The sequence below is a fragment of the Pygocentrus nattereri genome, chromosome 18 (genome assembly GCF_015220715.1).
Source record: "Pygocentrus nattereri isolate fPygNat1 chromosome 18, fPygNat1.pri, whole genome shotgun sequence".
Classification (NCBI taxonomy): domain Eukaryota; kingdom Metazoa; phylum Chordata; class Actinopteri; order Characiformes; family Serrasalmidae; genus Pygocentrus; species Pygocentrus nattereri.
Window position 1 is genome coordinate 20,626,274 of NC_051228.1, and position 24,601 is coordinate 20,650,874.

Genomic DNA, 24,601 nt, shown 5'->3' on the forward strand with positions numbered 1-24,601 from the left:
CTACCTCACTCCCAGTCACAGTTCCCTACCCTCAGCGCTCAGACTGGATTATTTTCACTTGGAGATGTAGCTATAATGTAATAGAACAGAGTATCTGTTATTGAGGTGACTTTTACATACTACAAAACAATGTGTCAATTAACATGTTAACAAGTTTTCAGGACTTTTTAGACCAAAGTTGTACTAGACTCAGAATAAGGGTATCTATTCACATCTGAGGTCTTTTATTAAAACTAATTTAAATTTAGATACTTGTTTCAGTTTTTATTCTCTAGATCAGATTTGCAGTGGGTCAAACATACAAACATCAAGTTATCTCTTTAAACAGTTTGAGAGATTGGTGTTATGACTTTTACAAACTTCTGGTTGGCCAATTGTCATAATTAGGACAACCATATTTAAGGACCCACCTTTACAGATTGTGTCTTTTTGCACTTTATACAATGGGAAACTTCCCAGCCAAGACATCCACAAGTGCGACTTCCCCCTAGGAGTTATTTCTGAGCAGCTGCAGGAACCACAAGCTTCTGTGCAAACAATTGTACAAAAATATACAAATCTTGCACCAGAAAAGAGGCATAAATTATCTCCCAGGGCCGAAAAACTTTGGGATGAAAGGTGCAACTGAACCACAAGACAACAACAAATGAACTAGTGAATGAGTTAGAGGCATCAAGTAATAAAGCATCTACATTCACTATTAAGAAGGTTCTATATTGCCACAGCCTAAAAGGCTGCCATACCAGGAAGAAGCTCTGGCATAAAAAATACTAGAGTTTGTAGGTGATCACCAAGATACAGACTTACCCTTTTGGAGGAGTGTTTTCTATTCAGATAGAATTGAAAAAAGAAAACCATCCCAACTGTGAAGCATGGTGGTGGCAGTGTCATGTTTGGTCAGGTCTGCTGAACGAGTGCACAAAAAATCGGTATCATAGCAATTATTTTGAAATCACCTCTTCTGGAAACTACTTACCCAAACTGACTTGACACAGGAAACGTCTGGTACCATGAAATGTATGGAGTTGTGAAAAGAATTTTAATACCTTTAGACTGGGTGTTTGTAAACATTTGGCCTCAACTGTTTATCATAATACAAAAGTATGTTAGGAAAATGTAATTCAACAAAATTTATTGAATCAATCAGCATACAAAACATGATGACACTTTCAAATGAGCAGGTCAATGTCAGTGGTACCTCAGTTAAAGCCAAACATAAATATCACACATCCTGAAAACCTGTTTAGCACAGCTAAATTAAAAGAGAACAGTAGGCTAAACGAAACTACATGCATTAGGACAGCAAAATATAATCTCTCATCAGCTCAAGTTTTGCTTTACAGTATCCAGTGTCCAGACAGGAGTGTCAAACCGCAGTCCTGAACTTCCACAGCGCTGTGGAGTTTACATTCTTCAATGCTTTAACACATGAAGATAATGGATTAAAGAACTTTAAAAAGCTGTAAACTGTATTAAGTAGGTTGTATTAGTTATACATATATTAAATAACAAAATACTGTTTTGTGATTTTGTAGATATAGGTGACTCTTTACAGCCATGTACAAGCTTTTGGAAACTTGCCAGGAGAGATTATGTATTTTTTTTTAAATATAACTTTATAACATTTTGCATATACAGCAAGCTTTATAATTACTGTCATACCTGGATAAGACAGTCATGAAAAATGTTTGTATGTTAATAAGCGCAATTTCACACTGAAAACATCAACACTGAACAATCTACCATTTAATTTAAGTACATTTAGTCTAGTTTAGTCATAGGTCCTCTCCTATATCTTGCATGTGAATTATATACTTAGGATGACCACAGAAAGAACCACCAGTGTTGTGGGCCTCTGGACTGCAATTTGACACATGCAGTCTACACAACATCATAGACATTTCAGACATGAAACACCAACATGACACATCACATTAAACAGAATTTAAAAAGAGGCAAAATCACAGCATCAGGCAGTCTGAGTAACCTGTAGATCCCCCTTCTTATCAATACAACAGCTATACACCCTCAAGCTGCACCCATGCAAAAGACCCTCACACTCTCTCCACTTTTAACCAATCAAAAGAACTTCCTTTTTGACACTTATGTGGTTAACAAGACTTTTTAGGTGTTTTAAAATTTGAAAATGTACATTTTCTGTCTATATCAAATTCACAGCCTTACCTTCATGCTATTTTCACAAGGAACAATTTAACAGAACGTGTTAAAGGCACATAGAACATAAGATGTCAATTAGGCTTGCTAGTTAGCTAACCAAGCCACATGCATTAAACCAGAAGTCTACATGTTCTCTGTGATTTTTCAATTTGTAGAAGTCTTTCAAATTCTTCCCTCCAGACCTCTTCATCTGTGCTTTCCTTTTAGAAATGGGAACATTTTACTCCAAACACTTGGCATATCGGGATTCTGATTTACTGTTCCAGCTGCAGCATATTTTACTGAAAACTTGCAATGTCTAGGCATTGACTGGACAACCAGTATTTGGGGGAAGGGTTTAGCCAAGGTCCCAACTGTAGAGTTGTAGAAGGTTTTGATTTCAGTCATTCAAAACTGTCAGCATCAATTCAGTACTTTGCTTTCAATATTTCACAATGACAATAACGAGTGGAGACTGGGCATTTTTAAGCAAGTATATGCTAATCTCATTAATTTCCTAGTGGGTACATGGTACCATGCATATCAGATGGACTACACCTTTGCCCAAAAAACATTAACTGCATGTTCCAGTACTGTTTTAAACAAGCCCTCGTTAACTTGGCCTCACTATTGCCCCTCAGGGGATAATCCTTAAGGGACATTCTATTATTGTATTAATTCAAGTAAAGTTTTAGATGAGCTCTCAGAGGGGCAATGCTTCATTGAAACCATTGTAACCTGCTGCATTTCCATTTGGAGGATAAACTACTTTATAAGACACAGCAATAAAAATACTGGTTGAATATTTTAAAATAACATTCAATTTGCTATGTTCAGAATGGGTTTTCGATTGCAGACTACTGATACAACTTAATTATTATACTCTGCTAGCTAGATAGCTAGCAAGCTAAAAGCTACACATCTATCTAACAAGAAATAAATAAAGGCAAAACACCACAGTTCTAAAGCAAATCTTTTAGTCAAGCAATTATTCATAAAATCGATGTATGTTATGTTCAGACTTTTCTCGCGAGTGTGTTATGCTCCTTGTTGTGCCGTTTCCCTACTCAAGCTGTGAGTAGCTATGTATGTAATGTAGTTCTGATATACTTCCAAGTGGCGAGTTGAATTTTGTGAAGGTCATGTCATAAAAAGTATTGAAAAGAAAATATGTGTGTCCCTGAGAGTGCCCCCTAGTGTCAGGCCTGTTAGGATCTTTGTGCTCCTTCTCCAATGCTCCGGTAGGTCTGTGGTGAGTTTTCTGCTAAAGGTGACTCCACTAAGGGGAACAATGTTAGCCTGGTCTTCACTGGCCTGCGCAGGAAGCGACCCGATGTTACCAAGTCACCATAGCCACGAGCGTGGGAGAAGGCGTAACCAGAGCGACGGGTGCTGATGCGTCGCCGTGGGAACCGGCGAGGAGGAGGAGGGAGCACCGCTTTGGCCTGCCTCACTTTATAGCGCACCTATGGAGAAGAGAGGGCATGAGAGAAGAAAGAGAAGAGGAGAGGAGGAAAAATGAAAAGAGTGGAGAGAAGCAGAGAAAAGAGGAAAAAAGAAGAGAAGGGAGAGGAAGGGAAAGGTGAGAGGAGAAATAAAGAGATGAGAGGAGTAGAGAGAAGACAAGAAGGGAGAGAAGAATGGAGGAGAGGGTGGGAGAAAAGAGAGGAAAATGTAAAAGAGGAGAAAAAGGAGAGGACAGGAGAAGAGTTCAGAATAGTAGAAATAAAGCAGAGAAGAGGAAAGGCCGGGGTGGGAAGGAAAAGCGTTAAGTTTGTGCAAAATTGTAGGGAAGCATAATAGCCTGTGAGATTTGTGTTATGGCACACCATCAAAAATAAATAAATAAATAAATACAACTGAAAGAGTTCAAATGTAAATGTCAAAGCAGAGAGATGTTTAGTTGTGAATGAGTGCAGGTCATAAGACTGTGACTGCAATCAGCCTGCTGCCAGAAATAACTCTGCTGATATGAGTCAGCACAGAGCCCTCCTACTGCTCCAACACTGCAGCGCACACACACGCGCACACACACACACGCGCACACACACACACAGACACACACACGCACACACACTGCATCTTACATCTGTCTCATCTATATAAGACACAGTTCACCTTCCATTTATTTCATTTCCAGTCACAATGACCATCAGGTTTTTCATTTCAGACCTCAGGAAATAAATAAATAAAAAAATAAACAGGAGTCTGAAAATTGAACAGCAGCATGAAAAGCTAAATATAATATCATATTATGTGTGTCCAGTCTTTGCCTTTTATTACAGCTTCCATTTTGTCCAGTTTCTTGCCTTTAGATTTTAAAATCTGGAGAGGTCATTTTCCACACCTCTAAAGTTCAATCTCAGACGTTAGTTTTGCATTTACTGCTTTTCAAGATCAACGTCAAAACCCAAACACATTCAGTGATGTTGAGGTCTGGACTCCCAGGTGGTTGTTAGGAGTACCATTTTCTCTTGTATCTTTAATCAGTTTTTGAACTCCAGTTTTGGAAACACCCGTCTTTTTTTAAGTTATTTACTTTTTCCTCTTTGTTTTGCAAGTGGATCATCTAATATCTAATGAAAGTGAATAAATTGTACTTAATGGCCTTTTTGACTGGAAAGTAAATAAACAAAGGATGGTCTCTGTATATGTGTTTGTGTGTTCTGATCTACCTTGTCGTTAATGGTTGGCCGGAGCTGAATGAGCAGAAATCTAAGAGCCACTACAGGCAGCACACACAGGAGGGTGGTCAGGAAGATGGTCAGCCAGACGTTGGGCTGGTTCAGAGAATTCCTTGCAGTACCTGATTTACACATAGGAACACTGATCAGTGTTAGAGCTTCAGCGGAAGTGATAACCAAAATGACAACGTGACCATCACTGAACTAGGCCTAGTGCAGGTCAGTTAACCTATTTATCTAGCAACTAGAGGTGACAGATCACTCTTCACAGTAGTTTTTAAACCCTTTTCAGTTTTTACACCTGTTTTCCTTCAGCTACAGCACTAACCACCTTTTTACTTTCAATAACGTTGACAGACTTTACTTTGAAGGAAATGTGTATGATTCACAAACCAGAAGTGAAATAGATTTATTCCTTCATAGGTAAGCAGGCAAGTCAACATTTATAAGTTTTTAAATGTTGTTTGATATAAAGAAAGCTGCAGTTGGCATGAACTGTTTTCCCAGCAGGGGGTTGCGACCTCTCCCCTTTCACAACACATTGCTCAATAGCAGCTCAACACAGTCACAACATTTCACAATCAAGAGACAACAGTATTCTAGCTCTCCTGATATTAGAGTTACAATTTCCATTTATTGAATAGCCACTAAGGCAGGGGTTCTCAACCGTTTCCACCCCAAGGCCCACCTGTTTATAACAGTTTATAAAGCATAGCGGCCCACAGAAAAACTAAAATCAACTTTTTAATTCCTTTAGTGTTCTTTTGTTTCTTTTTTTGCTTACTCTGAAAACATCTGAATTAGGACCTGTAACTGCCCATTTCACTTCAAAGAAATCAGAATTTACAGTTATGTTAACAAACATTAAAAAGGGCAGGGGGTGAAGAAAAATGGTAGATGTTGACTGTGATTTGCAGCTGCAGTTCATTTTCACTGGAATTACTCTGTTGGCTTTCACACTGGAGTGACTGTTTGGTCTCTTTTGTTTTGTGGGTTTTAGAAATAAACCTCATTCCACTCAGTGGGCTTTTGGATTAGCACCATCACTATCACCAATAATAATAAACCTAACTAGATATCTGGTTCTTTGTCATTAGTTTATCAATTTAAGTTTAACTACTCAGGTTGCAGATGCTTGTTCAGAAATCAAGAGCAGATCTTCGTTATTATTTTAAGGCTCTTCTGTTGTTTTCATCAGTTGCAGCTTGAGCTGGAGGAATGATATGAGAGCAATGAGATTCTGTGTCAGACTCTGATAGTCAGAGGTTAAAACAGGTAGATTATACCGACAGTATACAGCACTGATGTGCTGGAAGAGGAAGAAGAAAGTTAGCTCTATTTATGAATATCCATCGTTTGATCATATAATGCGTTCCTACCAGCATTGAACTGAATGGGGTTCAGTTAAAAGCGGACCGAGACCTGCAGGTTTTTTCTGGACTGGTTCAGCTGTCTAATGCAGATCAGAATACGGGTGGCGTGTTCACACGTGTCAAAACTGAGCAAACCAAGACAAAAGTTTGATAGATCCGCACCAAACAAGGTAGGAGAAAGCTCCCTGATGAACATCTCCATCTCGGGCTAACACAGCCCACAGGTTGATAACAAAGTCTCCAAAAAATGTTGAGAAAAGTCTTATCCTATCTAATGAGTATCTGTAGCACACTACTCGCTATAGCCATGTCACACTGTAATAATAGATCAGTGGCAGTTACAACTGAACTTAAAAAATCTCTTAGAAAAACACAAAAATACATAAACATTTAATATACAGCTCTGACGAATCCTGATTAGCATTCCTACATTGTTTCCAGCCTGAATACTTTTGGGAGACATTTTCATTTAGCTCCCTCTCACACATACTGAGTGCTGAGTGATGGGGTGACTCACCGATGAAGGGGAAAGAGGAGGTGAAGATGAGATACATGCCGTTGCTGTACATCGTGAAGGTGATGGCAAAAAACACAGACAAACTTCCCCACAGGAAAAAATGATTCACTGCTGTCCAGTAGTACGTGTCCAGACCAAGCTGAAATGTTTAGACAAAACTTGCAGATAAAGCAACACTCTACATACATCTACATACCATCTACATACCATCTACATACGCTGTAAACACACTTTTAAAGCATGAAAGTTATACATTTTCCACAGTGTTTTTTTTTTTTTTAGAAATGAGGATGTATCTTTATAATGGGAGGAATTATTAAAAAAACACTGCTTGGGAGTGATTTTTTTTTATCATTATGAAAGAGAGAATTGATTACACAAATGACATATGACTGACCAAAGAGCAAGCTAAGCTGGCTATCTAAATTAGAGCTGGGCAATATGACAACATGTATCGTTATTGTGATAAATTACATAACAATGTCACAATATGCTTTTCTGACCATATTGTGGATATCGTCAGTGCTTAAAAACACTAAACAACTACATGTTTTATTTAAAGAAGAGCCTAATTAGCCGTGTTGAACTGGATTTACTGTCACAAACTATCTGGAGTATTGAATACAATATTGTAATTTATAAAATTGATTTTGCCACTCAGGTGGCACTCCATTGTTTGTCTCAACTTATTAGATGTAAGAAAAAAATAACTATTGGGACATATTGTGCATTGTGATAAGTTCTTTAATTATTGCAATATTACTATTTTGCCATATCGCCCACCTCTAATCTAGATCACCTCGAGGTTACCTCAGTTTGGCTTCTTTCCTGTGCCTGAAAGGGTAAAAAAAACCTTGACTCTGATGTTCATTTTTTGCTAAATAAAGAATAAAATATATAAAAAATTTCAATGTTTTTTAATGATATTAACATTAATGATAACAACCTAAAAAAATGCTTGATTTGCAGAAACTACTATCAATATTGTCTATAATACCAGTAATAAGAATAAAATTCATTACCAATAACAATATTACTAAAAATTTGCATGGCTATCTAGTACAAAAGTTACACTGTACGTTTTATACTACTGACTCCACCCACAACATAAACAATATAAAACACAGGTAGTGCAGAAGCATCTCATACAATGCAATAATACAGGGTTTAAATATGTTATTTCATGCTGTGATTTTATTTGTCTACTAATGAAACATCTGCACGATTTAGGGCGTGCTTGAGGCTGGTATGCAAATGACATGTAAATGAGGCGCTCGATTTCATGCACTGATGCTGATTCTTTTGCGCCTAAATCTCTGTTTGTTTCCACGTTGTATGAAAGTTACATGAATCAGACAGAGTAGTTTGTATGTCGATGTGAAGTCAGAGATTTACACACTGCTTTTAGCACTTTAAAGGTGACTTTACGGTCATTATTTTATAGTTTTATTTCTTATTTTACTTTTTTATTTTAAACGATATAGTATTTCGTTTCATATATTGCATTTTATATTAGCTTATTATTTTGTTTCATTCGTAGTTTAGTCTTCTTTTGTTAATGCACCATTAGGATTGCTGCCCAATTTTGCTGTATTCTGTGCAACGACAAAGTATCTTGACTCTTGACTCTGCAGTTGAGGCTAGTGGTCAGCACTATATATTAACTGAAGCTGTTTACCTGCACATTCACAACAACAAGCAGGCAGGTTTGGGCCAGCAAGGCGAAAGACTGGTAATCCGCAATGTCTTTGCCATCGTCTCGGACAGTGTCTTGCATAGCAGCATAGGGGATGAAGAAAAGGATGAGGGAGCTGTAGCAGCTGTGCAGGAGGATCTTCACAAAGGTCATTTTATTGAAGTACTGGTTCTTCTGCCCTGGGGCATACAGCTGGGGGTACTGCATACTCCAACGGTCATTTACATCCTGGACATTAAACATACACGTATAAATATTTACAACTATATTTACAGCATACTGTTACATGCAGTTAGGAAAAGGAAATTACAGACGTGCTTTGTTGTTTACTTGGAAAATCTGCCTTCATGCTAACAGGCTATCTAAATCAATGAGTCAGGGTAAGGTATACATGTACACATGTATGAGGAGTCACAAGTCTACAATCGTTCACATGGACTGGAGGCACAAACCTGATCAAAAAGACTGAGGCCAATGATGGGTAATGCAGTGTACACCAGGTTATACATTGTGATAAACCATTCGTCATACACCGTCTGTTTCAGTGAGATAAGACAGTTAGCACTGAACAAATACTTTAGTTATTTTTCAAATACTTTTCATATTATAAGAAAATCTGTTTTCAGCTGATGTTTTCAAAAGGTGTAAAAAAAACCCTGAAAAAATGCAGTTAGCCATTCATCGCATGCTTAACAGTGAAATAACCATAAAATAGTCACCTGGGCTGAGAAGCCGCAGAAGAATCCATACCAGAAGTGCACAAAGGTGAAGCTGAAGTTCTTGTAAAAGAAGTAACACAGGAACTTGCACATACGCAGGTAAGACCAGTGGCCATGGACCAGCAGGAGACGCTGTAGGTATCGGAACTGAGCAAAGGAAAAATCACTGGAAAGAACAGCCTGCATGCCCTCCTGACCACTGATACCCACTCCAATATGGGCAGCTAAAGAAAGAAAGAAAGAAAGAAAGAAAGATTTATCATATGAAAATGACATTTGTATTGGGACAGAGCAGTTCATTGTGTACCTGCAGGTGGTGAATTACAACTACATCAGAAAGCTCAGTTTATTACAGTGCAACTTCTTTATTTTCCAGGAAGGACCATCCAGCATTATTAACTCAAACACATATCTCCTTCCTTTTCTTCCTGATCCTCTCTCATAGTGACACGCACCCTTGATCATGCTGACATCATTTGCTCCATCTCCAATGGCGAGTGTAACGGCTTTCTTGTACTTCTTGACCAGCTCAACCACCTGGGCTTTTTGCAGGGGAGTGACCCTGCAGCATATTACCGTCTGACACATACAGGCCGTCCGCAACAGCTCCAGCTGAAAGTCCTTCTGCAGACCATAAGCCTGGAGAGAGAAGGCAGAGAGAAAGAGAGAGCAAAAAAAAAAAAAACCCAAATAAAATGGTCACTTAAAAAATGCACTGTGTTTTCTTAGGTTGTCATTTATGCTCAATTTTGTTTAAAGATCTGAAACAATAATGGTTTCTTATTCTTTATTCTATTTATTGTATTTTTTATTTTATTTATCCCTTAGAGAAATATTTTTTTACCTGTCTGTGTGCTTGTCTGGTCTGCTAAGTGTGTTGCATGTCATGCATGTGTTCACTCACCAAGCCTAATTCTTTGTATGTGTAACATACTTGGCAAATTAAATTGATTCTAACTCTAATTCTGATCAATTGTAACTAATATGTGAAAACAGAAGAAATCAGTAGGGGTCAAATATGGCACTGAAACAACACTAGCTACTTAAACTGTAGGCTACCGTCAAAGCCTCTCAACTATACATGTGCAATACTGTTTGCTTGAGTGTAGCAATAGTCGTCTGTGGACTTCTTGACAACCTCATAATTCAGAGGATCCAGTTACATTCAGAGAGCAAATGTACAAAGAACAAAGCACAGAGTTTTGACCCAGAGTTTCTTATTTGGGCATCTATCTACGAAGTGTGCTCACCAAGCTGTGTCCATTAATCACCAGGCCATACTCTCCGTTTGACTCCTCATCAAGCACCACCTGTGATTTTTGACCCCTAAACCTGCTCTTTAGAAAGGGAGGCTCCTCTGGTGAATCAGGTGACATCTTTTTTCGGGCAGTCCTAAACATAAAAGATAATGTCAGTGTCAAAATATGATATCAACTCAATATCCAAAGGAAGTTTCAGTAAGTATATCACTAATAATTTATTACAGAAGCAGCATTAATAGGATCTAGCATTGAAAGAATCACATTTTGACATCTAAAGTTCTAGTTGTCTAAATTCACTCATGTCACTCCACTGCTGCGCTCCATTCACTGGCTACCTGTAGCTGCCTGCATCAGATTCAAAACCCTGATTTTTACAAAGTCAAACATGGACAAGCCCCTCCCTACATAATAGCAATGGTCAAAACTCAAACTGTGCCTCGAGCCCTTCGAGCTTCAAGAACAGCTCGGTTTGACCAGCCATCCTTCAAGACTCATTGAAAACAAGGATCACAGCTCTTCCCAGTCCTGGCACCCAGGTGGTGTAACGTACTCCCGCTGGCGGTCTGAACAGCAGACTTTCTTGCAGTCTTCAAACGCTGACTGAAGACACATCTCTTTTTACAGCACTTACGTGAGCACTAGGTTAAGTTATGCATTGTAAGATATTGTACTGCACTTATTGGAATGTATGTCTAACCACTGTTTCCTATAGGCTATTGTTTCTAGCCATATCTGAGCTTAGCAAAGGTCTGCTCAGAGAATGTATAACAAAGCACTTTTGTAAATCGCTATAAGAGCATCTGCTAAATGCTGCAAATTCAGATGTATTTATCTTCAGAATTTCATTTGAGGTCATGCTCTACTGCCGCCTCACTCTCATTGGTAACAAAATTCATGCAATTATGATTCCAACTTGAGATGACAGTAAGGGAGGGGCAAGACACTCACACTAGCTCTTCTTTAACGCCCTCTGCTGTATCGGCTGCTATTATGAACACCTCTGTCATCTCTTCTCGGAGCATGTTGCAAGAATAGCCAATATTCTCAGCCGTTTCTGCACAATAACAGACAGTCATGTCAACACAGAGCATGCATGCGTTTTCTCACATTTTATACAATCAAATTTAAATCCTGAAGGACAAGTGTTGTTAAGAAGATGATGTACATGTTTTAACAACAACCGTAACAAAGAAAAGCACTGCAGAGAAGAGCCACATTTGGTTTACCATTTTTAAAGTTTTTATAGCTGCACTGTGCAAGATAATTTTGTTAAAACTGAAAGAATTATAATTGCTGAGTCAGAAGACTAAAAACACTCTAAAATACGGTCAGTGTGTTCTGCTGCAAGTTGTCCTGTAAAGCCTGAAATAAATAATAAGCCCTTGAACACACAGCCTGAATTCTGGTGCAAATGCATACTTGAATCCTAGCGTTAATAACTTCAGAATTTGAGCTGAGCATCAGCGACTTGTCCAGGTAGGCCGTGCCTGGTACACCCCCACTGGGAGGCATCCAGGGGGCATCCGAATCAAATGCCCGAACCACTTTAGCTGGCTCTTCTCAATGCGGAGAAGGAGTGGCTCTACTCTAAGCTCCTCCCAGATGACCGAGCTCCTCAGTCTATCAAATAGAGTGCAGCCCACCGCCCTACAAAGAAACCTCATTTCCGCCACTTGTATTCGCGATCTCGTTCTTTCGGTCATTACCCACAGCTCATGACCATAGGTGAGGGTCGGGATGTAGACCGACCGGTAAACAGAGAGCTTTGCCTTTTGGCTCAGCTCCCTCTTCACCACTACAGTTCGGTACAGTGACCGCATTAATACTGCCGCCTGTCCCAGCCTCTGGCTGATCTCACAATCCCTCTTCCCATCACTCGTGAACAAGACCCCAAGATACTTTAACTCCCTTACCTGGAGTGGGCATGCCATCCTTTTCCGGGCTAAAACCGTGGACTCAGACTTGGAGGTGCTGACCCACATACCAACCGCTTCACGCTCAGCTGCAAACCACTCCAGTGAGCACTGGAGGCATCCATATGATTCAGCCAAAAAAACAACATCACTTGCAAATGGCAGAGACGCCACCCTCCAGCCTCCACACATAATGCCCTTCTGACCCCGGCTATGCCCTGACACTCTGTCCATCGATATCACAAACAGGAGTGGAGACAGGGCACAGACTGGTGGAGTCCAACGCTAACACTGAAAGAGTCTGACTTAACGCCAAGTATATGGACAAAGCTCTGACTCTGGGAGTACAGAGATTGGATGGCCCGGAGTAGTAGCCCCGGCACCCCATACTCCCGGAGGACCTCCCACTAGATATCCCAGGGAACATGTTCATAAGCCTACAAAACATGTAGACTGGATTGGCAAACTCCCATGCCTCCTATGCATAGACTTTCCCAGGGAGGCTGAGCAGTGTGATTCCCCAATAGTTGTCACATATCCTCCAAGCTCCATGCAATATTGCAGAGGTGTGTTAGCCATGGCAGCCCCACAATATCCAGAGCCTTAAGCATCTCTGGATGAATCTCATCCACCCCCAGTGCCTTGCCACTGAGGAACTTAGCAACTACCTCAGTGACCTCCACCAGGGAAATGGAACTTGACACACCAGGAGCCTCTGGCCCTGACTCCCATGAGGGAGGCACGTCTCCCAGATTAAGGAGTTCCTCAAAGTTTTCCTTCCACCGACCGACAATATCCTCATTTGAAGTCAGAGTTTCTCCACCCTTGCCGAATACAGCTTGGGCGCAGCCACCCCGACCGCTCCTGAGTTGCTGGACAGTTGTCCAGTACCTCCTTGAGGCCGAACAAAAGTCTTTTTCCATGGCCTCACCAAACTCGTCCCACACCCTGGATTTTGCTTCTGCCACCATTGCGGCTTTTTTGCCTGTCAGTACCTATCTGCTGAATCAGGAGTCCTTTCTTCAGCGTGATGGCCTCCCTCACCACCGGAGAGAATCCCAAAGAACCCCAGAACCCTGCCCACTCACTCCAAGAAGACTGAATACTCTGACCTGTTGTTTGGTGCATAAGCACACACCACAGTCAGAGTTTTCCTCTTTGCGATTTTAATTCTCATTGAGGCGATGCTCTCGTCCACCAGGACAAACTCCGACTGCATGGTCGCCAGCCGTGGACTTGTGAGTATCCACACTTCATATGGTCTTCAGATTAGCTGAAGAACAGTGTGTAGAGAGCTTCATGGAATGGGTTTCCATGGCCGAGCAGCTGCATCCAAGCCTTACATCTCCCAGTGCAATGCAAAGCGTTGAATGCAGTGGTGTAAAGCACCAGCACTAGACTCTAGAGCATACTGATGTGTTCTGTGGAGTAATTAATCACGACAACTCTGGGTTTGGCGGTTGCCAGGAGAACAGTACTTGTCTGACTGCATTGTGCCAAGTGAAAAAGATTTTAGACAATTTCATTCATCCAATAGTTTGGGGATGGCCCTTTCCTGTTACATGACTGTGCACTAGTACACAAAGCAAGGTCCGTAAAGACACGGATGAGCAAGTTTGGTGTGGAAGAACTTGACTGGCCTGCACAAAGTCCTGACCACAACCCAATAGAACAGTTTTGGCATAAATTAGAGTGGAGATTGATTTTGGACGAGAAGGCTTGGTTCGCAGTGTCTGACCTCACAAATGCGCTTCTGAAATAATGGTCAAAAATTCCCATAAACACACTCCTAAACCTTGTGGAAAGCCTTCCCAGAAGAGTTGAAGCTGTTATAGCTGTAAAGGGTATAGGACAGATTTAGAATGGGATGTCACTCAAGTTAAAATCTGTGTGAATGCAGAGGAGCAAATACTTTTGGCAATATAGTGTAGAAACAAAAGGGTTGTGGAATGTAACCTCACTGGGGGGAAGGAGCCAGAGCTTGTGTGGGAGGTTGAGAAGTACCAACTAGATATAGTTGGACACACCTCCTACCACAGTGTTGGCTCTGGAACCAAACTCTGGATAGGGTTTGAATCCTCTCCTACTCAGGGGTTGCACAGGGTGAGAGGTACCGGGTAGGTCTAGGGATACTCACAAGTCCCTGGCTGGTGGCCGTGCAGTTGACGTTTGGCCCAGTGGAAAAGTGGGTTGTCTCAATGAGAAGTAAAATCGCAGAGAGGAAAACTGACTGTTGTGTGTGGTTATGCGGAGTGGGTGGAGTTCTGGAAAGGGCCCCACCTACAGAAACCATAGTCTTACTGGGAGATTTCAATGCTTATGTTGGCAATGACTTTGAGACCTAGAGAGGCGTGATTGAGAAGAATGGCCTGCCCAATCTAAACCCGAATGGTGAATTGTTATTGGACTTCTTTGCCAGACATGGATTGTCCATAATGAGCACCAAGTTTGAACACAAGGATGTTCATAAGTGTACATGGTACCAGAGCTCCTTAAGTTCAATGATCGACTTTGTTGTCACTTCATCCGATGTGGTGAACACTTGGGTGAAGATAGGTGCTGTCAACTGATCATCATTTGGTGATGAGTTGGATCAGATGGCTGGGAAGACTGATGGTCAGACCCGGTAGGCGCAAGCGAATTGTGAGGGTGTGCCATGAATGACTGTCAGAGGCCCCTGTTCAGAATGATTTTAATTCCCACCTCCAGGAGAGCTTTTCTCATGTGCCGGAGGAGGTAGAGGACATGGAGTCTGAATGGACCCTGTTCAAAACCTCCAATGTGGAAGCTGCAAGGCTGTGGCCAAAAGCTTGTGAGTGCCTGTCAGGGCGGTAACCCAAGAACCTCCTGGTGGATACTAGTGTTGAGGGAGGCCGTCGAGCTGAAGAAAGAGGCCTTTAGGGACTGGATGGCCCGAAGGACTCCAGACTCAAGATACCTTGAGGGAGGTCCTCTGGGAGTATGGAATGCCGGGGTTACTACTCCAGGCCATTCAATCTCTGCACTCCTGGAGTGAGAGCTGTGTTCATATACTCGGCATTAAATCAGACTCTTTCAGTGTTAGTGTTGGACTCCCCTAGGGTTGTGCCTTGTCTCCACTCCTGTTCAAGATATTCATGGACAGGGTGTCAAGGTGTAGCTAAAGTCACTTGGGCATTATGTACGAAGGCTATTTGCAGACAATGTTGCTCTTTTTGCTGGACCACATGTCAAGCCAGGTCTATAAGGTGCTTTAAAACATATGTGTGTATGTGAAAATCTTTTTAAAGAACCATCTATTGTTACATTTTTATACTACTCATTGCTTTTATTATGAAATTACAATTACAAATAGTATAAATGTTAAATCACAAGAGCTGCCACTTTAATTACAGCCTATACTATCAACACAAGTTTTAAATAGGAAATTTAACCTAGTGACATGAACTACTAGTCTTGCACAAGTCTCAAGCCAGAAAAGGCTGCTCTAGTCGTCTTGGCCAAAATAACAAGCCTAATTTGTAAAAATTGCAATTTAAACTTGCATTGAAAATATCGTCCAGAAAAAATATGGTAGCAATTAGATTCTTCCCCTAAATTATTCAGCTTTATCCATTCAAATGTTTTCAAGGAATCAAAAGTGGTTCTTCTATTGCATCATAAAAAGGAACTGTTTTAGACCTAATTACTTTTTAGAGTGTAGGCATCAATTAGTGTCACAATGGCCAGTTAGTAAGTGATTATTAGAATTAAGCACCAGCAAGTAACTACCATTAAAAAAACAAGCTGTAAGATTTAAGATTTTTTAAGATAATAAGTTTCAGACTGTAGTATTTTTTTCCAAATGATTAAGTTGGCAGGTGACTGCAACTTAAATAATTTTATTTAACCCTACACTTAAAAAAAAAAAAGATGGTTTCTATAGCAAAGGAAATGATTATATAGAACCATGAACACTCAAACAACCTATTGTATGAATAAAAGGTTCCTTGCTTAATGAAAGAGCTCTTCACTGATTGGTGCAGTGTGCTGTAGATGGTTCTATGTAGCACCAAAAACATTATTCTAATGTTATGACATCAAGATTGTATCAATAGAAGAACCCTTGAACGATATATAGCAAATTCATGCACATTCTCCAAACACTTTCAATCTGAATAGCCCTTTCAAACTGCAAAGAATACTATAAATATGCAAGTAGTTGAGTGTGCATGGTTTTATCTAGAACCATTTTCTTTACTGAAGAACCCTTTAAGAAGCATCTTTTTAAAGAAAGTAGTTCTAACAAATTGTTAGCTGCATGAACACTAACATTAAAAAAATAATAATTTTCACTGTGGTCTCCGGGCAGGCAGAAAAACACAAAAGCACTGACCAAGAAACTACATGAATGACTCGTGCAGCAGTTCTTCTTAAGCAATGGCAAATGTAATAGTCTGACCCTGTTTGTCACCAGTTAAGACCCAAATCTTGATGTCAGCCTGGGCAAGTTGTTCAATGGTCTGAGGAACTCCATCCTGCAGCTTATCCTCCACTGCAGTCGCCCCTATGAGCTATTCACAAACCCACACCAATCTGTCAGTAAACTTTGCAAATGTCAGGCAAAAACATACAGCTGTTTATGTATAATGTAATGAAATGTATAACCAGATGAAATGTATAATAATTTGTAAATACTAACTAGCTTAATTGGTACCAAAACATGGATTATTGTTTTTTAATTAAATAACATATATTTCAAACATGAGTCTCTACCATAAGGTCCTTTTCGATTTCTTCATATATGGCATCCAATTTTTCCTCACGGTCCTCCAGTGCAGTGCTGGCTTCATGGTGGCGCTCTCTCCATTGCTCAAACTCTGCTTCATCCAAGTCCTTATAAGCCAGAGCCAGAGTCCGCAAGCCTTCACCAGCATACTCCTAGACAAACATATGTACAGCAAGTAAATGTTCAGTGCTGTATTTCTTGTCATACAAAGCTTCATGAAAAGTTGAAGTTCTCCAGCCAACTGTGTTGCAAAATGGTTAATTTATGGAGGGTTCAAGTGTCCACTAGACACCCCTAGTAATTAATATAATACAGGGAGATTCACTAGAAAGAGGCCTCAAATATTCTGCTGTAACTCCCATTAGGATGAAGCAATCTGAACCAAAAAATACACATTGATGTATGTGTAATCGGTTGCATTACATGCGATGGTGGAACTCATCTCCGTTTTCTGCCAGACACATGAAAGGGTATGGGGTTATGCACCCAAGAGTTGCAAACAGAGGTTAAACATTGTGACAGCTTTCCAGCACTTACCTCATCGCTCCGACGCAGGAGCATCCCAGCTTGTTCTAAACTCCATATACTGAGGAGCACATTGCACATTGTTTCGTTTGGACTGCTTCATCCTAGTGAAAGTTATTACAGAATATTCGGGGCCTCTTTCATGTGAATCTCCCTGTATAAACCTATGAAACCTCCCTGATAGAAAAACCAATATATGCTGTGTTTTAATTGCTGGTCATCCTACACCCTATTGATGTTTTAATTGTAACCCACACTTAAACTTCAAATGACATATGGTTCAAATCATATTGTGGGCAGATATTTAGCACTGTTTTCTTTTCTTTCTATATGTTTATAGATCTTATAATGTCATCAGACCAATGGTCTCCCATCCTGGTCCTGGAGATCTACCTTCAAGCAAAGACTAGTTCTAACCACAATTTGCTACACCTGTTCCAACTAATCAACCTCTTACCATGTCCCTGATTGTTATGCATGGAAGTGCTGGAAGGTGAGAGGGCAACCAATAACAAAATGCATGGATATATTTAAAAAAAATCATTATCAAGCCATTTAGTATCCTAAAGATGCAGACAAAATTCAGGAATAATCCTATCCACAAGGTCACCCACAGTCAAAAACAACTTGATATCACTTAACACTTTGGGGTCTATGGGCATTTTCTCAATTTGCATATAACATGATATCCATGTTTTAAAACAAAATGCAATGTTATACTTGTTGCTAATTTTCAAAACTGCTGCAGCAAATTCAGCAGCTGTAAACTCTGCTCACAAATTTACATGCATCTCTGATGTCAACTCAGTAAAAATGGAAGGGTATCTTAAGTGATGGGTCAGTATTTAGTGATTCCTGAGTGTTCATTGGTGAATTTTACACAAAATGTAAATAGACCTACCAATTTAGCAATGACACACAGTGTATTTCAACACTTATTCATAAGCTTCCAGATGTGAGTCATGTACAATCTTGCTAATAAGTTGCAGTCAAAAGGACGACCTTGCAGATTTAAGAAATGTTTGAACCATATTTCTTTGCTGTATTACTGCATTACTAGACTCCAAAGGTTGAAGATAATACAATACCTTTAGTGCTTTGAACGCTCTCATTTTGCAAGGATACAGATACTGAGCCTTATCTAACCATGATCTCTGCGATATGAGAACCCATCTGACGGCAATTGTCGCCAAACCCCAAAAAAAGGTTACCGAAGCAATTTGTAAGAAGCAGATAGAGCAGAGAACACTTTACATATTAAATTGCCATGGTTCTCTCTCTTTAGATCTTGTGTTTGTCGGTGTTGTGTTCACTGGCAGTATCTGAATCCCCTTCACATGCACTTCGGTTGTTTATACATAGGAACGTCCAGCTACAGCTTTTCACAGAGTCTGAATGAGCCCCATGTCTACAAACCTGGCCCTCAGAGGCTGAATGAGCCCCATGTCTACAAACCTGGCCCTCAGAGGCTGAATGAGCCCCATGTCTACAAACCTGGCCTCCAGCGCTCCACTGGCCAGTTCAGCTCAGTCAAGCACTAAATGTTTCTATTGCCATGTATTTGTGGAAGATGGCATGTTTTGTTCATTTGAGTGGCAAGTCTGTCTTGTCTGAATGTAATAAAGTGTCAAAACCATCTTCTGGATCTGTTTCATCTCTCAAATGTAGATCATATATAAATGTACTCTTAAAATGGCAATGGTTGGTGTGAATGCTCAAATTTAAGACAATTCTTTGCTCTTTTGCCCCACTTTAAACTGGAAACACAAGCTTGTTTTCAGTGTTGAAGTGTGACTGCAAAGCTTTGCTTTCAGTTTGGGGCATAAAGACCAGAACTGTCAACAGGTCTAACAAATTTGACAGGTTGTATCTATTAGGATTTAGTTGATGGGTATGTGTGTTGTGAGGCAATTTATCCTGAAGTTCCAAAAAAAGTTCAGGAATAATCCTATCCACAAGGTCACCCAGAGTCAAAAACAACTTTATCACTTAACATTATACTAAAAGTGGCGGCACGGTGGCGTGGTGGGTAGCGCTGTCGCCTCACAGCGAGGAGGGCCTGGGTTCAATTCCCTGGCCGGGCGACCGGGGTCCTCTCTGTGTGGAGTTTGCATGTTCTCCCTGTGTCTGCGTGGGTTTCCTCCCACAGTCCAAAGACATGCAGTCAGGTCGATTGGACATGATAAATTGCCCCTAGGTGTGACTGTCTGTCTGTCTGCCCTGCAATGGACTGGCGACCCAACCAGGGTGTATCTTGCCTTCCGCCCGAAGACTGCTGGGATAGGCTCCAGCACCCCCTGCGACCCTGACGGAGAAGCGGCTTAGTGGCTATAATGGATGGATTATATTAAAAGTTTAATATAATACAATATTTTTAGTACTCTGCTCTCATTTTGCAAGTACACAGATATTGAGCTTTATCTAACCATGATCTCTGTAATAGGAGAATCCATCAAAAAAAGGTTACCAAAGCAGTTTGTAAGAAGCACATAGAACAGAGAACACTAAATATTAAGTTGCCATGGTTCTATCTCTTTTGATCTTATGTTTGTCGGTGTTGTGTTCACTGGCAGTATCTGAATCCTTTTCACATGCATTTTGGTTGTTTATATATAGAAACATCCAAAATCATCAGTGTAAAACGTAAAGTATATGTCTGCATGATATGCATGCACACACAGGGAAGTCAAATTGTATATCTTTCAGCTTGTCAACAAATGTGTACAGCTGTGTATGAGGGCTCGCAGCACGATTTGTATTGACCTCAGTGGTGTATTTCAGAGTTTAGCAAGTGATACCTTAGTCTCCCAGCAAAGCGGCTGCAGTGTTTGGCCGGGCTGGTACACTTTGCAGAGCCCGGGCACTCAATCAGATACTCCAGTCTCCCAACAAAGCAGCTATGGCATTTGGCCTTGCTGGTTCAGCTAAAGGCTGGGGACTCCATCAGCTAGCCAGCCAAGCCAGAATGCACCCGTGTGTCAGACCCAACCAAACAAGCCCATCCCTCAAACTTCCTGGGACACCACTACATCTGTGGCACAAGACAGCTATGGGGCTAAACCCATGGGACCTTCTAGCTGTTTTACCTCTTTGGGAAGGCAGAGCATTCTATTGCCCCTGGATCTTTGACCCAGCTTACGTTCCCATCCCAGACTTCATTCTTGTGATGTAACTTGTGGTCAGGAACTTTTCATTGGCATTTCAAATATCCCAGCTCCAGAATGCTCCCATTAGCAATGCCAGTGTATTAATCCACTGATGATGGCCACGGGTTACGAATGTAATGTAATGACAATGGGAGCTAACCCTATTGCAAGTGTGAAGCATTTTAATTTTGCTGTTTCTTTTTCGAGTAATGATACAAGTTTCTGATGGCTGTCAAATGTGTCTCATTTAATTAGAATGATTTCATTAGCCAGCTTGTGTATATCAGCAATTGTTTCATTATTCTTTGTTTTCCAAGTGCCCAATTTTTTTGGGTGCAAGTAGGACTGAGCACATCCAATTTAAGTTCAAGTGATGGTAATATCCTTCTCATTGTAGTATTTAGATATCACTATGCATTTACATTCTGTACACTAGGCAGGGGTGATTATGTAAAAAGCAATTACCACTAATTTATTAAAAAATCTGCTCAATTGTTACCTCTAGAAACCTGTCAGTAGTCATCTGAAACTAAGAATTTCTAAGTGCTTGTTCATCATAACTGATTTAATGAAATCAATCAATATTGGGTAGCTTATACTGCAATAAAATGGAAAGTCTTTCCTGTGATCATGTGCATTTATGGGCTTTTTATCTTTTTCAATGACTGTTTCTTTAATTTTCAGTGACACATAAAGTAGACAACATATGAGAAGTTTTGCATAGGACCTTGTGTAAAAAACAAATCTTTGTTATTGTGGAGGTGTTTTGGAATTCATCTATAGATGTCTGGGGGGAAACATGAGGCGTGTGTGTGTGTATGTATATATATATATATATATATATATATATATATATATATATATATATATATATATATATGCACTGCTCAAAAAAATAAAGGGAACACTCAAAAAACACATCCTAGATCTGAATGAATGAAATATTCTCATTGAATACTTTGTTCTGTACAAAGTTGAATGTGCTGACAACAAAATCACACAAAAATCATCAATGGAAATCAAATTTATTAACCAATGGAAGCCTGGATTTGGAGTCACACACAAAATTAAAGTGGAAAAACACACTGCAGGCTGATCCAACTTTGATGTGATGTCCTTAAAACAAGTCAAAATGAGGCTCAGTATTGTGTGTGGCCTCCATGTGCCTGTATGACCTCCCTACAATGCCTGGGCATGCTCCTGATGAGGTGGTGGATGGTCTCCTGAGGCATCTCCTCCCAGACCTGGACTAAAGCATCCGCCAACTCCTGGACAGTCTGTGGTGCAACGTGACGTTAGTGGATGGAGCGAGACATGATGTCCCAGATGTGCTCAATCGGATTCAGGTCTGGGGAACGGGCGGGCCAGTCCATAGCTTCAAAGCCTTCATCTTGCAGGAACTGCTGACACACTCCAGCCACATGAGGTCTAGCATTGTCCTGCATTAGGAGGAACCCAGGGACAACCGCACCAGCATATGGTCTCACAAGGTGTCTGAGGATCTCATCTCGGTACCTAATGGCAGTCAGACTACCTCTGGCGAGCACATGGAGGGCTGTGCGGCCCTCCAAAGAAATGCCACCCCACACCATTACTGACCCACTGCCAAACCGGTCATGCTGAAGGATGTTGCAGGCAGCAGATCGCTCTCCACGGCGTCTCCAGACTCTGTCACGTATGTCACATGTGCTCAGTGTGAACCTGCTTTCATCTGTGAAGAGCACAGGGCGCCAGTGGCGAATTTGCTAATCCTGGTGTTCTCTGGCAAATGCCAAGTGTCCTGCACGGTGTTGGGCTGTGAGCACAACCTCCATCTGTGGATGCTGGGCCCTCATACCACCCACATGGAGTCGGTTTCTAACCGTTTGTGCAGACACATGCACATTGGTGGCCTGCTGGAGGTCATTTTGCAGGGCTCTGGCAGTGCTCCTCCTGTTCCTCCTTACACAAAGGCAGAGGTAGCGGTCCTGCTGCTGGGTTTTTGCCCTCCTACAGCCTCCTCCATGTCTCCTGGTGTACTGGCCTGTCTCCTGGTAGTGCCTCCAGCCTCTGGACACTACGCTGACAGACACAGCAAACCTTCTCGCCACAGTTTGCATTGATGTGCCATCCTGGATGAGCTGCACTACCTGAGCCACTTGTGTGAGTCCGTCTCATGCTACCACGAGTGTGAAAGCACCACCAACATTCAAAAGTGACCAGAACATCAGCCAGAAAGTAGAAAGGTACTGAGAAGTGGTCTGTGGTCCCCACCTGCAGAACCACTCCTTTATTGAGTGTGTCTTGCTAATTGCCAATAATTTCCACCTGTTGTCTGTTCCATTTGCACAACAGCAGTGAAATTGATCATCAATCAGTGTTGCTTCCTAAGTGGACAGTTTGATTTCACAGAAGTTTGATTTACTTGGAGTTATATTGTGTTGTTTAAGTGTTCCCTTTATTTTTTTGAGCAGTGTATATATATATAGTTTACAACTCATTTAAACCATTGACACTGAAACCATGAAAACACAGTGGGGAATTTACTTTGTGTACTAACTGTCATTGTGTAACTTGTCATCACTAATATCTAATTACACTGCCTCACACAGACCTACCATACACCTACACTGACTTCAATGCTAATGCAATAGCTATAAACCTAAAGATAATCCTAACAAATTCCATTTATCCAAAATAAAGTTTCCATAAGCTCTATAAAATTCATGTAAACCTGTGATGAGTCCCAAAAGAGACCTAATAAATAACCTTCAGTTTGATTATTCTTTTGAATCCTTCTTGGTCCTTCATGTCTAACAAGTAAATCACACTCACATTGAGATGCTCAGTGGTGACCTCCATGACTTTGGAGCAGGAGGGGTGGAGCCTCTCGTAGATGATGGTGTCTGCACCTTTGCAATACAAAGTTAGCCTTCCATCTGGACTGCGAACTGAAAGATACACATGCACAAATTTACTGAATGCAATGCAGGTCCACAAGACCTCAAATTCATCTCAATCATATGTGATTAATGGGGTGTGAGTTTAGAAAACAATCTCCATTAAAAAGTACCAATGAACAATTCTCTACAACATGTAATATGACTTAGTCTAAGAGCAAAATCCTCACCAATGACAGACATCCTTTTGCGGACATTGTTGAAGTCCAACACTGCCAGCAGCTCATATGTGATGTTGATCCCCATCTCCACTACAGAAATCGTCTCAGGGGTACGAGTGCGAAACACAAAACCAAAATTCCTTGCAGCGGTGACCAGAGCTCCTTCATCAGGAGACTGAGCCTGGTAGAACAACTGACCTGTAGAGGAGCATTACCAACATACAGTCCTGTTTTTCTATGTCTTAGTGCAGCTCAGCTTTGAATATTTTTGTTTGACAAATCTTACAACACCTGATATAAAAAGGCCTGAAATTAAAGTGGAATTTCATTATTTTATTCATGAATAAATCATTGCAATGTAAATAGAGTCATTCAGAATGTTTGATGTGAAATGCTCTATTTTAGAGAAACTTACAGAGTCAGAATTGTTCATAGTGGTGGAGATAGTGGTATTCAGTGGCCAACTCAGGATGGGGGTGACATGGGTGACTACCCCCTTGGTGATCCCACAGTTGACAAAGCATCGCTAAAGTGCGCTCTAGGGTGGTGAAAATGGGAGGAAGTGCCCTGTTAGCTGCCCTTAATGTGGAAAAAAACGATTCAGTTTTTATAATGTTGTGTCTTAATGAATGCCCTTCTAGTGTAGAAAACATGATGCAGTGCCCTAAAAGATGCCCTTACAATGGCGTAAACTTGACGTTTCCTATGGGTGCCCTTCTGTTGGGAAAGAATTTTGTTGGAAGAGTGCTCTCTATGCTGCCA

The 24,601-nt window shown here is 40.8% G+C and overlaps 1 protein-coding gene across 1 annotated transcript in view; it reads right to left on the reverse strand.

The window, feature by feature from the left end:
• Positions 1-1,115: 1,115 nt before the first annotated feature.
• The window catches only part of atp8b5b (ATPase phospholipid transporting 8B5b), a 43,855-nt gene continuing 20,369 nt past the window's right edge, over positions 1,116-24,601 (reverse strand). Inside the window, exons 16-28 of the mRNA XM_017697258.2 lie at positions 23,849-24,037; positions 23,554-23,669; positions 17,056-17,220; positions 16,742-16,853; positions 11,357-11,462; positions 10,397-10,538; positions 9,602-9,785; positions 9,147-9,370; positions 8,880-8,963; positions 8,410-8,655; positions 6,732-6,870; positions 4,833-4,963; positions 1,116-3,623 (exon numbers count right to left, since the gene is read on the reverse strand). Coding sequence (XP_017552747.2) covers positions 3,366-3,623; positions 4,833-4,963; positions 6,732-6,870; positions 8,410-8,655; positions 8,880-8,963; positions 9,147-9,370; positions 9,602-9,785; positions 10,397-10,538; positions 11,357-11,462; positions 16,742-16,853; positions 17,056-17,220; positions 23,554-23,669; positions 23,849-24,037 — 2,096 coding nt within the window. The 3' untranslated portion in view covers positions 1,116-3,365. The remainder of the gene's footprint in view (positions 3,624-4,832; positions 4,964-6,731; positions 6,871-8,409; positions 8,656-8,879; positions 8,964-9,146; positions 9,371-9,601; positions 9,786-10,396; positions 10,539-11,356; positions 11,463-16,741; positions 16,854-17,055; positions 17,221-23,553; positions 23,670-23,848; positions 24,038-24,601) is intronic.